The sequence below is a fragment of the Hyla sarda genome, chromosome 3, assembly GCF_029499605.1.
Source record: "Hyla sarda isolate aHylSar1 chromosome 3, aHylSar1.hap1, whole genome shotgun sequence".
In the NCBI taxonomy this organism is placed as follows: Eukaryota; Metazoa; Chordata; class Amphibia; order Anura; family Hylidae; genus Hyla; species Hyla sarda.
Genome location: NC_079191.1, coordinates 396,428,913 through 396,442,024, shown reverse-complemented (window position 1 = coordinate 396,442,024; position 13,112 = coordinate 396,428,913). Strand labels below are relative to the sequence as shown.

Below are 13,112 nucleotides of genomic sequence, written 5' to 3'. Positions count from 1 at the left end.
ATAGGCTCCATATGGCACTATGAGTTATTTTTGTAAATACCTTTCCAATACATAATGCAACGGAGCATTAAACTATTTTTTTTTTTGTTTTAATTGTCAGATAAACTGTAAACCCTCCTATTTCAGGAACAAAAAAAAGGCATATCAAGAAATTGTAAAAATGTATTTGATCAGGGCATCCTAAACTATATAATGGAAGTAAGATCCTAAAGGAGTTTTGTAGTGCAACATAACTTATCCCCTATCCAAAGGATAGGGAATAAGCTATAGACTACGGGGGAGGGAGGGGATCTGACCGCCGGGATCCCCCGCAATCTCCTGAAATGGGCCCCGGCAGTCTGCTGGAAGAGGGCATGCCGACCCCCACACGGATATACATAGAGGGGGTGTGTTGGCTGTTCAGGAGATCATGGGGGGTCCCAGTGGTCGGACCCCCCCATTCCCCCCTCCCCCCATGATATATTACTTATTTTTCACTGCACTACTCCTTTAATTTTTGGGGGTTGCTCTTTAGCTCTTTTGGGGGTCCTCTTTAGTATTGCAAATGTACCTGAATTGAACAGTCTGATATACTTTGATAAATCTGCAACATTCTTAAACTGTCTGGTCAAGGTTTACACTGTATATGTATAAGACAGTTTAAGTAGATCTGAGACATTGTTTATTTAGGGCAATGTACACATTCATGTATGTTTTTTTTTTCTGCCATCAGATTTAAACTGTACCTGTCATGTAAGTTGTCTTTTCAGAATGAGTTGCCCTGTGTGTGTAGAAGGAACACTATTTCTGGCCATTAGATAACTTGTATTTTGCATTGTTTAGCAGATTTCCGCTCTGCAGGCTTCATCTATAGTTTTCAGTTCTCTCAAAGCTTGTAGACAGGGCTTTGTTGTTGTCTATGAGGGGATCCAACTGTTCTATTGTCTCTATACATAGAACGCACAGAGGAGATCCTGCACATGTATGTCTCTGTACACAACCTAAACTGCAATTGCAGCCTGAGAAGTGTGATAAAGTGAGCAGTCTTAACTGTATAAAGCCCTTTGGTGACATATTTAATTTAAAGAGTTGTCTCTGCTGTCTCTCATAAGCACACGCCCCTCCCTCTCTCCATAAATATGTATTTCTTGTAATTTGATCACTTACTGAGCTACAAGGCAAACCCTGAGCAGGCTAGGGGGTTGTGCACCATATGCTTATGAGAGACAACAGAGGGGGGGGGAGGGCTCGATACTAGGAGAAAGAAGCATATGTATGCTTAGTAAGATATATTACAAAGTTTCTTATATTGACCTGTACCATTGATCTATGCAACATTTGTTTGAATTATAGTGCCCATAAGGACAATAGTTGTGATTGTACTTAAAAACAGTTTCTAAGAGTTAAATTTAAATTCTATAGATTCAAGAACCATTATTAGGATTGTTAACCTTATTAAATGGTGTTTGTACAGAGAACAATGTAGTCAGGCATCATAGCCAAATGATGTGTCCACAGTCACCTCTAGGAATGGTAATATTGGATCTGTTACGCTGAGCGCTCCGGGCCCCTGCTCCTCCCCGGAGCGCTCGCGGAGTTCTCCTCTCTGCAGCACCCCGGTCAGACCTGCTGACCGGGAGCGCTGCACTGACACTCACGACGGGGATGCGATTCCCATAGCGGGACGCGCCCGCTCGCGAATCGCATCCCAAGCCACTTACCTGTCCCGGTCCCCGGCTGTCACGTTCTGGCGCGCGCGGCTCCGCTCCCTAGGGCGCGCGCGCGCCAGCTCTCTAAGATTTAAAGGGCCAGTGCACCAATGATTGGTGCCTGGCTCAATCTGTCTAATTAGCCTCCACCTGCTCCCTGCTCATATAACCTCACTTCCCCTTCACTGCTTTGCCGGATCTTGTTGCCTTGTGCCAGAGAAAGCGTTTAGTGTATGTCCCAAGCCTGTGTTCCAGACCTTCTGCTGTTCCCCCTGACTACGACCCTTGCTGCCTGCCCTGACCTTCTGCTACGTCCGACCTTGCTCTTGCCTTGTCCTTTTGTACCACGCCTGTCTCAGCAGTCAGAGAGGTTGAGCCGTTACCGGTGGATACGACCTGGTTGCTACCGCCGCAGCAAGACCATCCCGCTTTGCGGCGGGCTCTGGTGAATACCAGTAGCAATTTAGAACCGGTCCACCGGTACGGTCCACGCCAATCCCTCTCTGACACAGAGGATCCACCTCCAGCCAGCCGAATCATAACAGGATACTTATACCTATATAATCAAAATAATCAAAATCAGTACTAAAAACTTCATGTTGTTGACATTGTAAATTGCATAGTGCACAAAATGTTTGCAGTTTTTTGCAGGTAAATAAATTGTCCCCCCCACTTGAAGAAAACTTTAAAACAATGTATGGTCATTGAGAAAACCATGCATATAAGGGTACAGTTAACATATTGGTTTTCTATGAGAGGAACTCATTATACACAAATTAGAAAATTTTACATTTGAACTTAGTTTACTGTCATAGATTTATCGAAAAATGAAAACAACATAGTGTATTAAGAAACATTTTATTAACAAAACAATAAATTCCACTTGCTTAGCATTTCCAGTAATGGATAAATTGGCCTTGCAACAAAATAAATTCATTTTCAATATCTATCACACAAACACAATAAACCGGCTTTGGGCCTCTTGTTTTTGTTTGGGGATGAATCAATTCACACTGTCATTATTTGTTGTATTTTTTTGTTTGTTTGTAATTGTTTATAAAGACCACACATTACAGGGTTGGAAATAAGCCACCTCATCCAGACTTCGTACAGCAAATCCACAGGCAAGTGAAAACCTAGTTCATAAATCGTAGTTACCCTTTCAATGACACCGGGACCCCTGTTGAGCAAAATACATTGGGTTCATCCTCATTTGACGAAAGGGTCTCACATGATATGGTGTTGAAATGCTATAGCAAGATACATACTTTGATAAAATAGAATAACTAAAAGAAACATTGATAATAAAATATATATATGCAAATATGAAATACAACCATTTGATAAATGATATAATAGATTAATATATAAATGATAGATAAAAGTGTTGGCAAAATAGATGTATACATAGAAAATATCAAAAACTGTTTTGATATTTCCATTACCTAAAATAAAATCTGTTTTTATAAAAGACATGTAATTCTTAGCTACCATAACATGTTGAATTCATTAGTTTGGCAAGTCTTTTTTTTTTTGTGGGTTGTAGTTTTTACTGTACATCCGTAAGAACTTAGTAATGGATAGACCTTTCATGCCTTGTGCAGCCCAGCATTAAATAACTTTCTTCCCTGAGTACAGTTGACTTTCGGTGGTGCCCAAATAGGACTTTTATGATTCAAGCAGGAAAAGTTATTTGATGCCATCTATTCTTCACCTACAATCTTCCGATTCCAAGAATTGATCCAAATCCCGAAGGAACTTGGTTCTGTAGTACTAAACATTTTTGGCAGCCCTAACTAATAGTATTTTTTTGTCAACTGTATTGCAACTTGTAAGCTCCAGCGATCACGTCTGGAATCTAAGCATTATTTATCAGTAACCTAGTGAATAAAACAAGATATCTTGCTTTGTTGCCCCTGCTGTTTGAATTAATTTTAAATTCCGTCTTCCTGTCTATAATGTGTGAACATCTATATTCCTCCCAGGAGGCCTTCAAGTGGAAAGACTGAGTTCTCTTGAAGTACCCACTTTTAGGTTAATATATTCTCTTTGCATTTCCTTATGAGCAAAATGTTACTCTCAACTCTTTTTTCCAGCAAGTGCTATTGAATGATAAAGAAAAAAAAAAAAGAAAGAAACACAATTTAAATTTAAAAATAATTTCAAAAATCTATGATTTGTCACCTGTTAGAATTGTGTTTGGCCTGAAAAGTATATAAAGTATTTCTAGTGGAAAACAAAAACATAAAAAATGAATCAAATGTTTATTAATTTATTTTTATAATTTAAAAAAACCTATCAATAGCAATTTTGATCCTGTTTCTTGTATTTTATATGGTATTTAAAATAGTTCTAATACATTTTCTATATATTCATATTATTGATGCTACATGAAGCATTGATTTTGAATCAATGATTTTTAAGTAACAATTTTGTGAAGCCTAAAAATCGTTTTTTCTTTTTTGTGGTATTGTTAAAAAGTCAACTCTTTAGAGTTAATAAAGTAACATAAAGAATTACTGAATGCCTTTTGTCAGTGACTTGAATTTTGCCATTTATTTGGACTGTATTAGATACCTTTACACCTTGCGGCCCAGCATCCTGTATGTTGGCTGCAGCGGAATGTTGGCTATTGTGCTGTATAATATTAACATTTCTTTATTTACATTCATACACATCCCCAGCGGCATACTCACAAGAATTAAAATCAAAAAGTAAAAAAAAAAAAAAATAGGGTAATGGCAGCGATTAACTGAAACATGTCTGTTGTGTCAGACATCAGAAAACTTTCTATACCTAGCAACACTTAGAACATTTAGGTTACCAAAAATGGCTGAAGAGCAGATATATTTTGCATTGTCTATACAACAGGCTATAAAACATCACTTGTCACAGTCCAGAAAGCACATATAGATGTGTTTTATATAAACATATGTAGTAACATATTAAGCGTGCATGAAAATTTTCAATGATTGCATCTATCCCTCTTGTTTTATTTTTTGAAAAAGGGCCTTATATTCCATATTTGTGAAATAAGGCCTCCATAGCATACTCTTCACAACCAGAAAGGGGATTTGTGAAAGTTTTTGCCTTTTTTTTATTTTTTAATACAAGTCTTCAGAAAAGCCAGCGTTACGAAGCAGACGTGTCCCAATCAGCGCTTCTTAGCTTGAGGCTGCAAACCCTGACCGTTTGCAACTCCGGACAAGTCTATGCTGGCATAAGAACTTAATTTTGGAGAGAGTACTAGCACTTTGGCTGTATCCAGAATCATAGGTAGCTTTTTTTTATTTATTTTTTTAAATCTTTTAATTGTGCCTCAATGGTGGAAATTTCTATGTGCTTTAAGAATGTTTCTTGTAAATCATCGTCTTTCCAAAACATTCCAGCCACTTCAATGGTCAGGCGGAGTAAATGAAACACTGTGGATAGTCGGAAATCTTGTCTTGGCTCCTGTTTCTGGGAAACAAAATCATAATCTACTTGTTTATATTTTTTTTCCATTTGTTTTATATTTTTTTTTTTAAAAACAGTCTTTCCTTCCCGTTAGCATTCCCTGTCTTCTTTTTTTGTTCTTTTCAATGTGCTTCATAAAAAGTAAATAAGTTTGTTAATTTTATGATTCAGATAAAATGAAGACTATTTCTATACACATGTTCGTTAAGCGGCTGGGATCAGACATAATATTCTTTGTCCTTGTTTTTCTTATTTTTGCTAGAACTTTTAGCACTGGTGGGTTGTTTCTCTTTGATCACAGCCCCATTGGACTGTGCTGAGTTACTGATGTAGTTTCGACTCTCATCCACATGATAGGAGCCTTCATCCCTGTTTCGATACTTGTACATGGCATAAAGGAGGATGAGGATGCACAAGGCTGCTGCAGCAACGATGCCGACCACCATGCCGGTCGTGCTACTTGATTCCCTGATGACCTCAGATGGTCCAGAAATTTCTCTTCCACCCGCTCTTGTTGGGTTTGCTAAAGAAAAGAAAAGATAAATATTGGTTACTACCAGGGCAATTTTACAAAAAGTTTCTTAACTGAAGAGCTAAAAAAAAGTAATGAAATAAGGAAAAAGAAACAAGATAGTTATATAATTGAAAAAAATCTTTAAGTTTAAGTCCTGTAAATGTTTTTGTTGCACGTAAGTCTTTACTCGCCTTATTTTGTCAGCATCTGTCAATTAGCTTTTATTTTGTCACTTCGTGTGATTTGAAAAAAGGGGAAATTTCCATTAACAATGTAGCTTTAAAATGGGAACAAGGCAATGAATTTAAATGCTAGGTAAATCAATGTTCCACCTGCTGGGATGCCTCACATACCGAGCCCATTTCTACAATTATCTCACTTACCTATTCAGTCTTCCCGTGGAAGGCGGCTCTTGATTGATGTTACCTACTGCCTTTTGAAAAGGGCTTTGAACTGGTCTGAATAATACCTGAATAATAGTGTAAACTTGTTTTTTTTTTTTTTTTTTTTTAGCTCTTAAAGAAGAATGAAAGATCCAATTATAAGCAAAACAGATTTCTAGTCTTCTACTAGGGAGCAACATAAAAACTAATCTGAGAAAGAAATCTTCTCAAAGGGATGAGCTAACATGGTGAAAACACTTTAAAGATATTGGAAGCTTTTGTATAATTGCAAACTTTGTTTTGTTACTTTATCTTTTATAAAGCACCGGTCTTATCAAAGTAATAGGTACATTGGCATCAACGAGATGGCCTACAAATAGTGAATGTAGGTCGGAAGGGTCCAGCCTTCTATAAGTTCTAATGAATGGCTAAAAGGGTTCATGGTGGGATAGGTATACTCTATGCCTAGCCATACACATCAGATAACTGTCTGCCACATGTTTGTTTATCTGATGGCTATTCTTGCGATAAACACAGGTCCTCATACATTAAGGCATATGCCATAATCCTATTTATTGTTTAGCAGGTTGAAAAGCTAATTGTTTTGATTTGAACCATATTTACATAAAATAGATATTTCCCTATGTGCTAGATAGGATTGTGAGAGAAAGAGTTATTTACTTTTTTGGAAGCTTTGTGTGACTCTACTGCCAGTAGCTGCCAACAAGGAGACAACTATGGTGCACACCTTTATTTCAGTTCTTTGTCATGGTACTGTCATATTGGCTACCTTCCCCCTCTACTGGTGTGGCTCACTGCATACAGATTTCTACCACTCCCATTTAAGTTCAACACTAGAAATAAAGTCCATATGCACTTTGTTGTCCCTAGAAGAGGCTGCATGTAGCTTGCTCTCTGAAAGTGTGTAGAACATTCAATGGCTGACTCATGAGTTTGTTTAAGGGTGTTACTAAAAAAAGAAAGTCTAAGGTCAGACAAATGATCACAAAGCTATTCTTGGTTTTATAGCTGATGGCAAAAAATATGCAATTATCATAATTTTTCTGAATATAGTGCTGAAAACACATGACACTGTCTATACCTCTAACTTTTCTGAATGTTTCCTATTAAAGGGGTACTCCGCTGCCCCAGCGTTCGGAACATTTTGTTCCAAACACTTGGTGCTGGCAGCAGGGGTTGTGACGTCACACCACACCCCCTCAATGCAAGTCTATGGGAGGGGGCGTGACAGCAGCAATCAGACATCTTATCCCTTATCCTTTGGATAGGGGATAAGATGTCAAGGGATGAAGTACCCCTTCAAATTGCAGACTATATTCTTCTACTTTACCACCTCAGACTAGATGCTAGCTTTTCACTACAATTACTACTATTTGGCCAAGGAGCTACAGTATGCCACAGGGCTAGAAAATTACTATTGTAAAGTCAATCTACTATATGATGAAAATGGAAGTGTTCTTTTTGTGTCTAAAGGAGCCATAGTAAAAACAGCTAGTGGGCACTGGAAAATGAAAAAATATATTTGCTGTAATATGCTATGCTATAAATTACTTCTACACTCCATATCCTCTCATCTATCAAATAGAGCTGTTCTCAATGTTACCTTGCAGTCTCGGGTTAAAATGCAAATGAAAGAAACACCTGCATGGAGATTGTCTGATCCTCATTTTGTATAGATTTCAACCCACAGTCCAAAAACATACTAAGGGAAGACAAACACAAACTATCCATTTCTTAAAAAGTTAAAAACATAGACTAGACAGTCTAATAATGCACCAGATTTATCATAGTGGTTCAGAGTGTTTAAATATCTGGCACATGTTTAGAGTAGTCAATATTGACTGAAATTTAAGTTGCCTTTTTATTTTATGAACAAAATTTGCCAAAATTTTATAACATTTTTCGATATGTAGGCCATGCCATAGTACTGAAGCCACACTCACTTTTGTTAGCCCCATCTGATTAATAAACAATTTTTTTGTACCTCAAATCACACCAGATTTTTGCCACATACTGTTTTAATTACCCCTCCCTCTCAGATAAGGAAACTTGATTATGAGTCCTATTGAAGAAAGGGTTTGATGTAAGTGATGACCATCTTTCCATAAAACCACTAGAGAAGTTGCTGTCATTATAAATGATATAGGTTGTTATATGTTTAATGGAGAATCAGAGCACTGCGGAATTTGACCTTCTTAGTTCTGACTTCTAACCTGGGTCATTAGTAGGCTTTTTTCCAATAGAATAACTTGAAGAAATTTGCAGATGGCACTCACCCCATCAGCAATAATATATGCTTTATTGGGACAGACTGGACATGGATACAATATTCTGGCCGATGGGTCCGTCGGCCAAAATATTGTGTCCATGTCCAGCCTGTCCCAATAAAGCATACATTATTGCTAATGTGGTGAGTGCCATCTGCAAATTTCTTCAAGTTATTCTTATGATATCTGCCTTTCGGGTGGATTGAGCACCAATAATATAAACCAGCAAGGGGATTTTCCATTGAGGATCATTCGTGCAATACATCACGGAGATGGGGAGTAATAGTGCTGACCTTGCTTTTCTCTTACCTCGTATTTCGTTTACTAACCCTGTAGTTTGTTTCCCATCCTTCCTACCATATACTGATGCCCCGACCTATGCTCTTATTTTAACACAGCACATAGGAGGAAGGAAATGACTAGCACTTCAAAGGAGTACAGCAATAGCTCAGTGTAAGTGACCAGATCTATATGAGAATCAAGCTGATTTGGGAACCCCAAACAAGACCTTCTGTGGTGCTCACCAACAGAGAATAAGGCAAATGTTGTGCACGTAGAAACAAAGGAAGTCACACTCACCGGTCCGGTATAAAACTTATTTATTGAAGGATGTCAGCAAGTGCACAGGTCAGTGTTACGGGAGCGCCTCCATGGGATGGATGGTATCCATTTTGTGTGCTGAGCACACTTCGTCTGCTGATGCTCTGAGCGTCAGCAGACGAAGGGAGGCACTCCCGCCACACTGACCTGTGCACCCGCTGACATTCTTCAATAAAGAAGTTTTATACCGGATGGTGAGTGTGACAACCTATTTTAACACAGATTTACAAAATTTTCTTACACACTTTTTGTTTTACTTTTCTTTGTTAACCACTTTTTCTTTCCTTTTTATTGGAGGTCCCTGTTACCTCTTAGTATCATCATGCAATATTACAGCATCGACAAAGGTAAATGGGAAATAATCCAGACTCCCTTATCTCTAAACAAATGCATTGATAATGAGGGAGTAAATATGTTCATGTACTTTGCAGCACAGAGCACTAAATAATTGAAAACTTCACAGAACGAGTCCTGGTTCCATTGTCCCTCCTGAGTGACAAGGCCTTAGCTATCTTTACCCGCACGGAAATTCCTTTTAGAATCAATGCTGCGCTTTATTCAACAGCTGACATTCTTTGTGTAAGACTTGTAGCTGTTTCTCTGTAGATAACAATTCTATCTTTTTATGGATCAAAGTTTTCAGTTTCGCTTGCTTTAAGTGAATTACATTTCTTTTATCTTCTGTTTTATTATTGTTTGCCTATATTTTAAATGAAGCATAAAGAAGTGTCACTCTGGGCTTATCTTGACTACAGTCTAATGTCAAATCTGTGTTTAAGCTTCCATTTCACTTTATGTTCTTTTTTTTATCACCATGGTTTTCATAATACAGCAGAGAGCCAGGGAAATATTCCTTTACATTTTAACAGATCCACTGTATTCTTTTTACTAAAATGTGCAACTGCAAGGCAGATATTTTGTGCATGATAGACACCTTTTTTTTTCCCTCAATATGTCTGCTTGAAAACTTTTAGTTCCCTCTGGAACCAATGACATTGTTGCCGCTGGTAGCACCTTGTTGATGTCACCGATTCTTACTAAAGTGAATTACAGAGGTGCTATTATCTCAAGAATGTATAGAATAAATATATATATCCCTAGCTTTTGGAAAAATGGGGGTCACCTGACACCAGTATGCTATCAGGAATATGGGGGTCACATGACACCAATATACTATCAGGTAAATGGGGTTTACTTGACACCAGTATGCTCTTAGGGACATGGGAGTCACATGAGACTAGTATGCCCTCAAGGAAATTGGGTAATCTGATACTACTATGCTATCATAGAAAAAAGGGTCACCTGACACCAGTATGCTATCAGGGAAATTGGATCACCTATACTATTAGACAAAATTGAGGTAATCTGTTACCAATGTAATATTAGGAAAATTGAGGCCACCTTAGACCAGTATGCTTTCAGGGAAATGGGGGTCACCAGAGACTAGTGTGCTATCAAGGAACCTAAACTGGATCATTTAACACCAGTGTGCTACCATGAACATAGTGGTCATCTAATGCTAGTAAGCTATCAGGAAAATAATGGTTGTCTAACACAAGCATATTGTCAGGAAAACGGGAGTCACCTAACACCAGTATACCATCAGGAAATGAGGGCTAACTGACCAGCTTAAATAACAAAAAAAAAGTGTAAATCTATTGTCATTACAAAGGCTTGAATTGGGAGCGCTGCCAAAATATTTTGAATCACGCAACAACGGTATGGTTGCTGATCCTGAAGAAGAGCTGTAATACAGTTAATGAAATACAGTAAATGGACATAGTTGGTGGAGAGTTATTTTGCATTATGCACAATATGGCCTGTGTCAAATGTATGTGTTTCAGCGGAATTTGAATGCCTCCCTTAAAAGTCTTGAAGAAAATGTTTATACAAATAAAATGAACTAAATTAATTTAATTCTTTTTATTTTCTTTTTATTTCATAAAACATTGTTGTATGTGATGTCCAGCCTCGAGGTGACATAACATGTCTAACTTGTCAATAAGTTATCATATCATGGGTGCCAATTTGTTACAATTTGTACCATTTTGGTATTTTTGTAATTTAATTAAATAAACGAAAAAAAATTTAAACAGTTAAAAAAAAAATATAAAATAAACCAGGGACATTTCTTAGAGCTATAATTTTTAGTAATACCTGAAGACTATAAACAATCTTCCTAGTACTATGTTGATTACTTACATTTATGCTTTTGGAAATGTATGGAATATATATATATATATATATATATATATATATATATATATACATACAAGAGGTGATGTGAGACAGCACTGGGGATCAACCTCCGTGCATGTGAAACACCCAGGCAGCCAGCCCAGGATTAGTACAAGCAAAAGTCCAGAAATCACAGCACCGACAGGTCGAGAGTCTTCATAAACTGGTTTCTTTATTACCACAATAAGTTACCACGTTTCGGCAATAGTAGCCTTTATGAAGCATAACATCATTATACAAAGTGCACATATATATGTATATATATATATATATATATATATATATATATATATATACAGCAAATACATTTCATTGGATACAATTCATGTGATGTGAATGTGTAATTATCTAACACCCCACCTCCTTTCTAATCCCATTGGGGATCTATCCTGTCAATCATAGTGATGGCCAGTTGTCATAGCAATCCTACATATACAAAACAATCAATTTACATAAACAATGATCCATGCCATAAAACGTGTGTCAATACATAGGGTTAAGAAGGTACCTTCACTTTCAGCCATATAACACTTGTGGTCGCTTCCTCTGCCAGTCTATCGCAACCATCACTGCTCCGTTCAGTTTGTATATCTGTTTGTCAAAACTTTCCGACCCATGCCCACGTCATATCCGCATCCGATAGCTCAACGCATTGTGAGTCAATCAGTTGCGAGGCTGCCCTTACCCGTACTTGCCATTATTTGTCCACTGCGGCTGCACTGGCGGGTCCGGCGATCGCGTCATCACATTTGATGTATAGCGATCAAACCTGCTGGCCTGCGCATGCGCAATGAGTCTAAGGTTCGTAACTCAGCAAGTCAATAGTGTATCTATGGGCGAAAGTTATTATAATCAAAACAGTGTGCAGAGTATGTTTTATTCATCTATATTATAAATCAAGACAGATAATTAAATCAAAATGTTATTATTATAAAGCAGGATGGTTGCGGGAATGGCGCCCTTGTTGCGATCCTGGCTGCGGTGAAGGTTCTATGAAAAATTACTTGTATCTAACACTCATTTTATTATCTTTCATTAATTTAGATATGTCAGGGTCACATCACTTATCCTTGTAAAAGGACCTTCACCGCAGCCAGGATCGCAACAAGGACGCCATTCCCGCAACCATCCTGCTTTATAATGACATTTTGATTTAAATATCTGTCTTGATTTATAATATAGATGAATAAAACATACTCTGCACACTGTTTTGATTATAATTACTTTCGCCCATAGATACACTATTGACTTGTATCTATGACACTATTGATACAAACTGAACGGAGCAGTGATGGTTGTGATAGACTGGCAGTGTTATATGGCTGAAAGTGAAGGTACCTTCTTAACCCTATGTATTGACACAGGTTTTATGGCACAGATCACCGTTTATGTAAATTGATTGTTTTGTACATGTAGGGTTGCTATGACAACTGGCCATCACTATGATTGACAGGATAGATCCCCAATGGGATTTGAAAGGAGGTGTGGTGTTAGATAATTACACATTCACATCACATGAATTGAATCCAATGAAATGTATTTGCTGTATATATATATATATATATATATATATATATATATATATATGTGCACTTTGTATAATGATGTTATGCTTGATAAAGGCTACTATTGCCGAAACGTTGTAACTTATTGGGGTAATAAAGAAACCAGTTTATGAAGATCTTCGAACTGTCAGTGCTGTGATTTCTGGACTTTTGCCTATTTTATATATATATATATATATATATATATATATATATATATATAAATTATATATATATATATATATATATATATATATATATATATATATATATAAACTCCATGAATTGCTTGAAAAAAATATCTCTCATTATTCTGGCATTCGGCAAATATAAATAATTTGGGTAATCCCAATTGGCCTAAAACTGGTAAGGTTCATTCTGATTTCATGTCAGATAGTGAG

General features: G+C 37.2%; 1 protein-coding gene across 16 annotated transcripts in view; it reads right to left on the bottom strand.

Annotated features, from left to right (window-relative positions):
• Positions 1-2,527: 2,527 nt before the first annotated feature.
• The window catches only part of NRXN1 (neurexin 1), a 1,474,530-nt gene continuing 1,463,945 nt past the window's right edge, over positions 2,528-13,112 (bottom strand). For all 16 annotated transcript variants that reach the window (XM_056568026.1, XM_056568028.1, XM_056568034.1 and 13 more), the window contains one exon: positions 2,528-5,667. In XM_056568026.1, the coding sequence (XP_056424001.1) occupies positions 5,363-5,667 (305 nt within the window). In that variant the 3' untranslated portion in view covers positions 2,528-5,362. The remainder of the gene's footprint in view (positions 5,668-13,112) is intronic.